This window comes from Triticum dicoccoides, chromosome 5A (genome assembly GCF_002162155.2).
Source record: "Triticum dicoccoides isolate Atlit2015 ecotype Zavitan chromosome 5A, WEW_v2.0, whole genome shotgun sequence".
Classification (NCBI taxonomy): Eukaryota; Viridiplantae; Streptophyta; class Magnoliopsida; order Poales; family Poaceae; genus Triticum; species Triticum dicoccoides.
The window spans coordinates 688,187,382-688,198,957 of NC_041388.1; the positions used below are offsets into that span (position 1 = coordinate 688,187,382).

Sequence of the window (11,576 nt, forward strand, 5' to 3'; positions counted from 1 at the left end):
ACACGGGCATCATATAAGATTGCCCGGAAAATAGGTGGACGGAAACTGAATGGGTGCTACCACCCTGGGGGAGCAACTAGTTGACGAGCGCTCCTTCAGGAGCCTCGCAACGATCACCTACGGGTAGACGTGTCGCGCTCTAGACGCTCTCTCCGCATTTTTTATTTTTTTCGCACGCTCCTTCAAGAGGCAAGGTTATGCTTTCGCGAGAGGCACAACCGTTTCTCTCGAAAACGGAGAAAAAATATGTTTTTTCTTCCATGAGAGGCACGATTTTGCTTCCACGAGAGGCACGGTCGTGCCTTCTCAGAAACGAAAAAAATGTGTTTTCGACTTTTTTTACTTCCGCGAGAGGCACAGTTTTGCTTTCACGAGAGACGCGGCCGTGCCTTTTTCGGAAAGGGAAAAAACCATGCTCCCGGTTCGGTTTTTTTTGTCTGATTTATCTCGTCCTTTTTTTGGTGAAAAAAATTGTCAAAATCTATCAACATGGGATCAAGTTTTAAAGAACTTGGTGCGAGCAATCCAATAATGGAAACGGTTCAAGATTTAGACACACGGTTTAAGACATCAAACATTTTGAAAAAACAGATCTACGTAAAAATAGAAAACTACTAGTTGCGATAAGTGCCGCACATGCAGCACGCCACTTGTCCCGGCCTGAGGAGGTGGGAATGATCTTCGCAAGGAGTATTCTTTAATTAGTGATTTCGGTGTATACGAGTCACGTTATTTGGGCCCTGAGTCTGTTAGGGTGTGTTTGGTTGGAGTCGGTTGATAAGAATTCATCCCGATTCCTATCCCACGCCTTTAGCGCTAGTTAATATGTATTTCTTTTTTCCCTTTCTTTCTCAACCACACACAGTCGTATGTGAAATGGGCCAGCAACACTGTTTGTTTTGTCAGAAGAGATCCAACCAATATTGTGAAGCTTCTAGAACCTTTTGGATGGTTTTGCAAGCATCTACAAGCTTCTAAAGAGTTCTTTTTTTTATGTTTTCTCGACAGTTTTTATTCTGTTTTTCTTTTTTCCCTTTTGATTTATCTTTTTTAATTTGTTTTTTCCTTTTAATTTCCGTTTTCCATTTTTTTAATGAGTGAACTTTTTAAAATTCAAAAGGTTTTTTTAAATTCATAAACTTTTTATGAACTTTTTATCAAATTTGTAAAAAAATCATTTCCTTGTGAACGTTTTTCATTTAAATTGTGATTTTCTCGAATTTTGTGCACTTTTTTCCATCAAAGACGTGAACTTTTTTCAAATCCGAGAACATCTTTTCCCATCAAAATCATGAACTTTTTGAAATCCGAGTACACATGAACTTTTTCAAATTCATGATCATTTTTCCAAATGCATGCTTTTTAAAAAAATCATGAACTTTCTTTGAATTTCTGACCTTTTTTTAGTTCCTAGTCTTTTTTCAAATCCAGGGACGTTTTTAGAATCCGATGAACTTTTTCAAATCCACAAACCTCGTGAACATCTTTTCAGTTTATGAACTTTTTAATTCTCCTGAATTTTTTCAGTTTTTTGCTAACTTTCTAATAAACTTTATTAAAATTTGTGAACCTTTTTTATTGCAACTTTTTTATTTCCTGTTTTAAAAAAACTTCACAAACTTTTGTTTGAAAACAGATCAACTTTTTTTTCAGATTCGTGAACATTTTTTCAAAATTCATGAACTTTTTAAAATCCATAAACTTGTTTTATAATCCGCAAAAAAAATAAAATTCGACAACTTTGTTTTATCAACATCGATGAGTTATTATTTTTTCAAGTCCGCGAACTTTTTGTCAAAATTACTGTGAACATTTTCATATTCTAGACCGTTTTTTTATCTTGAAATTTTTTGATTCTTTGCTGATTTTTGTATTTATGTTAACTTTTTTGAACTTTTTCTGTTTTTTGCGATTTTTTATTTCTTTTATTTTCGTATTTGCCGATCTATCTTTTTTTACATTTTTTTGCACTATTTTTTACTAGAGTCAAACGGGAAACTGTTGAGTGGTCAAGGGTCAACTCTTGACCTGAGCGGTCAACGGTTGACAGGTCAGCCATTGACCGGGCGAAGCGAGCGAACCAAGGAAGACCAGCAACCATTTAGTATGAGGAGTGTGTTGGGCATTTTTTTTTCTTCAAAATAACCAGAAATATAAAAGTTGAGATCAAGTGCACAGCAGCTAGGCGAAATAATCAACGTGAGAGCTAAAACTGGGTTAGCCCAAACCGAGCGTGCGTAAGCGATGGAGCGCCCTGGCGCGGAACGCGATCACTGTGTGGCGATTCAGCAAACGCAGTCACACTCCGACGGAAAGAGGATGAAAGAATTCCTTATTTAACACTATTTTAAATTTCGTTTCCTTATTTGACACTAAAAAATTTTTTGTTCCCTATATAACATCGAGTCTAAATTTTATGCCCTTTATGACACTTTCGTCTGTTTTTTCATCTACTGCTGTTAAGTGACACACTAAAAGATATTTTTATCCTTGGTGTAATATGAGCAGGCCATCTGACGCAAATCGCCCGCTCCCTGATACATGCATCCATCCCCGCCTGCTACTAAGCACGACCACGCCAAACACTTGATAGCATTGGCTCAACAGCCACACACCCGCGTACGCACGGCCGCAATTACACAACTCATGTGTGCAAAAACGCACTGTGCTATGTACGTACTAACCAGTTGATTCTCTCAGTTCCATCTTGATCCATCCATCCAGCCGGCCAGTTTGGCTGCGCAAGTCTCCTCGCGGTCGCGCTCCTTACTCTCGTATCCACGTCGCTAGTGCGGCGACCCAAGCCCGCGTTACGCGCATCCTGGACAGAGAGCTTGTACACAAGAGCTAGCATAAGCACTTGATCAAAAAAAATGGAACTTGGGTACGCACCGAGCAACCAAACCGGCCACATAAACACATGCAGTTAAAGATCTGCATGCAGCTGCTCAGCTACGTACCCGCATACAACAAACCAAGTCGGCTCGACAAGTATTCTTTCATCAGTAGCAATTATTAATTTTTTTATCACATACCACATCAAGGATAAAAGGGTCTTTTCATGTGTCATTTAACGTCGTTAATGCTTAAAATGGATGAAAGTGTTATAAAAGGCATAAAATTTAGACTCGGTGTCATGTAGGGAAGAAATTGTTTTACGATGTCAAATAAGGCAAAAATATTTAACACTGTGTTAAATAAGGAATTCCCTCAAAGAGGATCGAGCCACACGAGCACAAACCTTTCGTTACCCAAAGCATTGTACTATTAGAGCATTTGGGCTGGTCATAGTAAGGAGTAACTTATACTAATATTATGCATATGACATTAGTCTAAGTTACTATCTTTATATTGCAAAGTAACATAGTAGTGGTGTCATAGATTGCTTCATTTATTAGCTCATAGACTCATTTTGTCTCGGGAAATATTATGTTACAGTAACATATTATGTTACCATAAGCACCTCTTTCCTTATTAAATACTTGTCACATAAGCAAAATTGTCTTGAGATGTGTTAAGTTACTAACTAAGTTACCCCCACTATGACTAGCCTTACAGCCGGATTTGACAAATCCGAACCCTTAAATGCCCGCGGATGCGTCTGTGGATAATGTCCGGACGCGTCTCAAAAAATGCATTCCACATACAAATACCTCAAATTAGAATCTCAGCTCCATATTATTACATGCAACGTGAAACGTAATCTAAACGGAGCTCGCCCAGTGCCGCTCCCCGCTCGCCCGGCTCCACCCTGGTCATGTCCGGCAGCTGGCTGCGCTCCTCAGAATGTTGGTCCGATCGCCAGCAAAGTAGGGTAGGGCATGGGACACGAGCCGGCTTACAGGACTCAAGGCGCCGCCTTCTTCCATGCCCTACTCTTTCTCGTCGGAGCCCGGAACCCGTTGGGTGCTGATGGACATCAGATAAATGACAGATCCTTCCGGGGACGAGCCGCCGACGTCCACCATGATGCGGTTTGCGACGCCCGGGCTGATGCGCCATACGGGGCTTCGGAGAATGCGACTCCGCCTCGCCAACGTCCGCCGCCTCCCGCGCCCGGTGCCTTGCGCAGCGGGCATGCCGTGCCATGGCCTCGTGGGACGATGGTGCGTCCCAAATATCAGCGCACCACCAGAGGGGTTGCGCGTCCGCCAGCGCGACCGGACGCCAGAAGGACTGCACGTCCTCCGGCGAGGCAGCTACGGCCGGCTTAGCGCCGGATCCATGCGCCATTTGGGCGAACGCAATGGATTCCCGACGGATGGAGTCCGAGTGCAGCCGTGCACGGGCCTCCTCCCGAGCACGGCAAAGCGCAAGCCGGACGGCCATCTCCTCCTCGGAGCCATGTGGGATGAGCTCGGGGTCGACGGATCTGCAGATGAAGAACTCAAATCCGCTGCCCGCCATGCCGGAGACGACCAGAAAGGTGACGGAGGGGAGGGGAGTGAAGTGGCTAGGGTTTGGTCTGACGAGCAGATGGGGAGGATTTATGTGGGGTTGGGTATACCAGCGTGGGTCGGGTCCGACGTGGCGACCGTGCTCGGACACCCCCATATACGCCTCATATTTAGGGTGGATATGGGGGTGCCGGTCACCCCAGGCGCTTGAGGGATGTTTGAGGGGTCCGTCTAGATCAAAATATCATGACCGGACTGTGATCGGGCAGCCCGTCCAGACGTTTGAGGGTTTGAGGTGCCCGGCAATAGATGTTCCTAATTCTTACGAGTATGAGTAAAGTTACACGTGTTTCTTAAAAAAAACACTGGAGGGGGCAGGCTGAGGGCGGCGATGGTGCCAATGTGCAAGGCACACGAAATCTAGGCCGTGCGGGTGCAACCGGCACTTGTAGGGTGTGTTAGAATAAATTCGAGATACGCGGTCGATCTATCAAGAAACAAGCAATCACAGTATAATAACAACATTGAAATTTATTAACGAGATTTGACGAACTTGCCTACTCGCCTACTCTCGGGGCAATGCCTACGGGCACTCCCTCCCGAGGTACCGCAACACCGGCCATCCGGGCGCCGGCTCCCCCTTACGCGCTTGTCACTATCTAGCCATCATTGGTTATAATGTGGGGCGCCTCCTCATATAAAAGAGGTCAAGGGTATAATATGTCCGACTCCAACACTATAAGTATTCTATCCACACTACAACATTAAGTTCAAACGTAATCCAACTCGTACACAATATTCGACAGGGTGGAAGACGGCGAAGCGGCATTGCTGATGACGAAGCTGCCCCACTTAAATTTTGCCCATCCTCTACCACTGTCTATTATGATCAGGTTCCTCATGGTAGATAATCGAATTAGACATGCATGAAATTGCATCTTGATCATACGTGTCGTGCGCCACAATGTTGACAAATCAATCATGATGTGTTCTTGGAAGCATTTGAGATTCGATATTGAGCGACGTGCCATAATCTATATTTATGTCTATATCTATATCTATATCTATACCAATATAAAAAAACCCAAAGAGACAGATTCAACTGATCTCGGCCAGCAAACTAGGTTAATCCAATGACCTAGGCTGCTACAATGGTGAGTGTTCAACGTGTTTAATATGCAATTAATATCATACCAAATATTGCACTAATTATAAAATTAACACACAAATAATAGCATACCTAATATTCACATGCAACTAATATACTGTCTAAATATTAAAACGACTAAAACGCCACGATTCGAAATCAAGAGAGAGAAATAAAATTGAGCAGGGATATTTCGACAGGAATGGCAAAGAGTAGCCATCGGCAAGAACTAAGAATATGTTCCTTGGCCAAGACTTTATGCTTTCTTTTTGCAATAATCCCACTCGGTAAAGATGCACTATTCCTTGCAGGGAACAGTTCGTATATATCATGATCGGAGACGAATTCCAAAGTGGATGACGTGACGGATTTTGGTGGAGCATCTGGAAGAAAAGACACGAGCGAACACGGGAAGATCGAGAGCTCCAGCTAGCTACCATATGGGAGGTGAGCATGGATAGTTCGGTTCGAGCTCGAACCGTGCATCATCCACTTCGTTGAATTTATCTACACGCACCTCTAGTAAAGTTGCCATATGTGTGAGCGTCATGTTGGATATGGACCACGCTCCGTAATAATATAAGGGCTACCATAATGCGACCCTCATATCATTTTCTTATTGCATCAACTCAATAATCAAACATTCAATTTGAGATAACATTGCATTACAAAGTTGTTACATAGGGGTATAAAAGTTGAGTAGTGACATTTTCATGAGTAGGACGTTTCGGTGCCCAGACTCATCTATACCTGATTAGAAAAAAATTCATACATAATTCAACAAAAATTCAAAAAAAAATTGTGCGGTAGACAATTTGATGCATGAGGCTCGCTCAAAATTTTAAGTCATTTGGACCTCTGAGCAGCTCTCAGTAAAAAAGACAAACCGGGCTGAAACAGTAAGTGAACAGTAAATATTTTTTCAGACCCCCAATTTATCTTTTTTCTGAGAGCTCCTCATATGTACAAATGATTTGAAAATTGAAGCGGACCTCGCGCATCAAATTTTCTACCGCACAAAAAAATTGGAATTTTTTTAATTTTTCTAATAATTATTTTGATTTTTTTGGTCAGCGCGGGTGCAGATGAGCTCGGGTGCAAAGATGGATTTTCGCATTTTTCATATAATAAGATGATGGCTTTTTACGTCTTGGAAGAAGCACTAGTTTCTCCCACCACGACGATGATGAATGCAGTACACGCGGCACATGCATATGTGATGAGTCCATTTGTCCTCTATGCCTAACGGTGTGATGGTCCGACGGCCTCTTCTTGGTCTCATTCCTACCCCGTGAGGTGGAGGTTGGACACGCTTTTTCAAGGGTGACAACCCCCAATATTGCACGATTCGTCTCCTCAAATCAAGCCATCTTGGCATTGAGTTGGTGCCATCTGACGCGCATTGGATCCAATGCGAAATCCGCATGTGCTTCCTTGTATTGGAGCCATACGACGATGTTCATTTCGAGCGATAGCCTCTGCCCAGCAACGGTCTACGCAATTTTTTCACCTGGGTGGGTGACCGAGACACGTAGACGGTGTAGCGCTCATCCCGTTCCTCCTTAACATTGAGGCGATTGCGAGCACGTGGTTTTGGATATGAGGAATTGTGTGGGCGAGACCTCTCCTACCCATACAGGGTCTGCTCGTAGCCATGCTTGACATACCAAACAATGGTGTGCGTTTGGGGATTAGAATCCGGCCACTCATTGTGGAGGGCGGGATCCTCTTTTAAGGCCTCCTCCGTGTCACGTCAATCCACTCCTCCTCCTCAATGATTTCAGCGGTTTCCATCACTGCTTCCTCCTCATCGACAAGTTGTTGCTTTTCCTGCGAGAGACGAACCCAGTCCTGCCGAGTGGCAATCGGGATGGTGAAAATGGAGAGAAAGAGGAGCTTTGTGAGGCAAGGATGGTGGGGTGAAGAGAAAGAATGACAACTTTTTTATGTTGGGGGATGATGGTAAAACATGGCGGGAAGTGACACGAGCCAGTTGGGCACGTGGGGTTCGCCATTAGTTGGCTCGCTTCCCGGTGCCATGGAGGAGGTGGGATGTCTACGGCATTGGCGGTGAGAGGAGGTGGGCCTCACAGAAGGATGAGCAGGAGGTAAAACTTTTCTCCCACATGAGTTGTTGGCGGATGGCGCACCCTCCAAACTAATCTCACGTATGGCCTCCAAATATGAAGGCTCACGGGCTTGATATGGAGCGCCTTGCATAAATTATGCCGATCCAGAGGTATACAACGACTCTATTGAAGTGTAATTTTGGATCAAAATAATCATATTGACGATTCTTATAACAATTGAACCATTTCGTCTACTCTGATAGGATTGCTCTAACATCATACTTATGTATTGTACTTTTTTTGAAGTGGTAGTAGTATATCATACCCTTAAACGATCTTAGCAGAACCGCAATGCCACGGTCGGGGTCCAGCCGCGTGCAATGGAAATCAAAAGCGGGACATGCCGAGAAAATTAGTGGCAAACCAATATGTGCAAAAGAATTGAATAACTATTTAATCCGCATTGCATAAACATAGATATAGTTAGAGATAATTAACCATTAATTAACAATTTGATCAACGTATATGCAAATAGGCGGGCACATGATCAGCAAAAGTATGATATGTGGTAGCAGGGGATACGTACATCCGGTTTGAATGACGGTCCAACAATAGGCTATGTATATAGGCATATATCCTTATTTGTATCAGTTATGACTTGTTATAATTTTTTGTCATACTTTAATGTTGAAGATTGATATACTTTTGAACTCTAATAAATACTGTCTGCGTCCGGGTTTGTTAGTCTCACCATATTTTGGGTCAAAATTTGACCACATATTTGGCCACAAAAATGTTAATACATGTCATAAAAAGTTATATTGTTTGACTCGTTCAAAGTGTTCAGTGATATTACTTTTGCTATGTATAATTTATATTTTATTAGCTTAAGTCATGGTCAAAATATAGTTTAAAATGAGGGTACAAGTAAAACCGGATGGATTTTAGTATATGGCTGTGTGAATATGACCAGCAAATGTGCAACAGCTAGCTAACAAAGGCTGTCACACTTCAGGCCCACACAAACCATACACACACGTACGATTACAATTTACTACGGTGCACACGCAATGCATGCATGCATGCCTTGATGCGTTCCGCCCTGATTTCACGCCTTAAGCAAATGCAAAAGCACTTAGGGGGAGTATAGCACACACATAGTAGTCGGATAAAAGATCAAAGGCGACGTTGATGACGGAGTGGAGTAGGTCAGTTAACTTGGGACGTCGACGACCTTGAAGCTGTCGCGGTTCTTGAGGACAACGTCGTACATGTGGGTGGAGCGGAACTTGGTGAAGTCCCGCGGGAGCGAGATGAGGTCGATGCCGCCGTCGCGGCGGTGGAGCTGCACGATGTCGCGGTTCTCGTAGTAGCGCTCCCAGCCGTGCGCGCCGAGGCGCCGCTCCAGCAGCTCCAGCGTGGTCATCCTCTCGCCGGTGGGCACGTAGAGCAGCGCCTTCCGGCCCGCCGCCAGCTGCTCCGGCTGCAGCTGCATCACGCCGTTCTTGAACACCCACACGCCGGAGCCCGAGCCCGAACCAGACATCCCGGCCCTTCTCTAGCTGGCTGAGATGTGCGCACGCTATCGATCAGCAGGGGTGGTGCATATATATAGGCCAGCGTTGCGCGCGCGGTAGACAAGTGCACCATCTAGATTCTAGGGTCGAGATTCTCGATGATTTGCCTATTCGGGTGCTCCTCTTTGGGAATAGTTGCGGCTGGTTTTAGCCTCTCCCGTCTTTTCAGTCGGAAAAGAATGTTCGTCGGGCGAAAGTGGAGGCCGACGTTACGTGAGTATCTCCCGACGCAGCAGAGTGTTGTCTCGTGCACTGCCGTTCCGGAGCCGGTGCTCTGTACTTGCGCACATGCGTTGGAGTTGGACGACATGCTCGCAATCGCAAGACGCAAGTGCATGTATCTGCCGCCTCTTTGCCTCGTCGCTCTCTGTCTCATCTTGTCACTTGTCCATCTTGCCGCCGCCGCCGTCGCCGCTGTTTTGCTCTCCTGCAAGCTAGTCGTTGCCGACACTCTCGGCCATACCCGGTGCGCCGCTATATATATTGCTATTTCCGGTGACCACCGCACAGCTGTGTCAAAGGCAGGACAATTCTTTTGTTTATTTCTTTGTTTGATTGTGAGAGATCTTTAACAGCTACGCTAGTCCAAACTTTTAGATTATGTCGGTTGCTTGAAAACTAAACAGATTTTTGTAGAACAGGGGCCGGAGGCGAGAGCTAACCACAATTTTCAACCAAAAGATAATGAAGGAAATAGGGGATGTAATCCCACACGGCAGATAAAAACTGCTAAAGGAAAGCTAATGGACTACAAACAAAGAAGCAAAAGGAACAATGTCTAAGCCTCGACCTGCGGTGGAACCAGAGGGATAGACCAAGTCTTTTGAGGGGACGTCATGCCATTAGAAGAAGATCATGCCTTGGTTCGGTCCCATTTGGCGAGACGTTTGCCTTCCACCTCCACCACCGAAGAAGACCCATTTCTTCTCGCCCTAGTTCAAAGGGCCTCGCATGCGGCAAGGTAGAGCAACTCACCCGAGAGCACGCACGGACACAAGACTAGCTACCAAAGATACGCAACATCGAGCATGACCACCTCACCAAACAAAGAGAGCACGTGGACAATCGTCATCTCACACAAAACAAATCACATTGAGAACGCCTACAATAGAACAAGATCGCCGCTGATGACACGGCGAAAAAATTGAGTAACAAAGTCATGAAGCCACGCCAGAGCTAGCCAGGATCGCTGGTACTCATACCCACTACTGCATTGCTATCGCCGGAGAGGGAACGCGATCCTCTCTCCCTAAGCTCAAGGGTGTTGTGTCGTCGGGCAATCTAGACCACTCGGAGGAGAAGAGCATGCCGTCTAAGGAGGAACCAAATTTTCCTTGGTACTATGCCCCATGAAGTTCAAATCAAGCCCCTGAAGGAACCTACGAGTTCACAACTGCACATACATCACCCCACAACAAGGTGGCGCCTTGGAGGAGTCGGCGATGTAGCAGCATCGCTACCGACCAATCCCAAGGATTAAGGGTTTTCACCCGAGCACGGGGGAAGGAGGAGAGAGGGCATGCATCTCTACATCGTCTCCAAGGGAGGAAATGGCACCCTAAACGTCTTAGACATCCATGGTCATCACCGTCGTCCAAAATTTCCCCCAGACATAGCTCCCGGCTCAACTCCTACTCAGCCTCTCCGCAGTCACAACAGAGGGGACACTATAAGAAATATGTCAACTTGTGACCACCACTATTGGTCACTGAAAGGTCATGGTTTTTCATTTGCAACCTTTTTGTGACCAAAAACAGAAGGTCAAAAGCTGGCGGTCATAAACTGACTATAGCGACATTTATTCTGGAATGGTCGAAGACGTTTACGACCAAAATAAGCCTATTGTTCTGTTTTGGTCACTAGCCACCTCCCCAGGACACGTAGGCATCCAGCGTGGCAAGCTGATGTGGCACAAGATTCAGCCCGGTCCAATTCGGTTTTCTACATGGGCCTAGCCCAACAATTCGGCCCATTTATGTTTTTTTTCCTGAATTTTTTTGGGCCTGTTCTATCATGGGCCTTTACCTTTCCACATAGCCTGTTTCCTTTTCGTTTCTATTTTCTATTTGAGTCGAGGCCTGCTTATAATTATTCTGAATAGCTTTTCAGCTCAGGTTATTTTGGGCTATGGCATCTTAATAGTACAAGTATATTTGGGACGTGACCACTATCAGGTCCAGTAAGAACATTTTTCTAGATAATTTACTGTTCAAGTAAAATGTACACAACACATTAGAGGAAAATAGCACATACAACAGCAGATAAAATTTCATTACACTCCTACTACAGCTCACTAATACATAGACAGTACATGATACTTCATCCTTCAATTTTTTTACCAACACTAGACAAGTACATCTCACTTAAAATAAATAGTATTGTTCTC

At 44.7% G+C, this 11,576-nt stretch overlaps 1 protein-coding gene across 1 annotated transcript; it reads right to left on the minus strand.

Annotated features, from left to right (window-relative positions):
• Positions 1-8,508: 8,508 nt before the first annotated feature.
• Positions 8,509-9,184, minus strand: LOC119298456 (flowering-promoting factor 1-like protein 5). The gene has a single exon (XM_037575853.1). The coding sequence runs from the start codon at positions 9,157-9,159 to the stop codon at positions 8,827-8,829; it is 333 nt and encodes a 110-aa protein (XP_037431750.1). The 5' UTR covers positions 9,160-9,184; the 3' UTR covers positions 8,509-8,826.
• Positions 9,185-11,576: the final 2,392 nt, after the last annotated feature.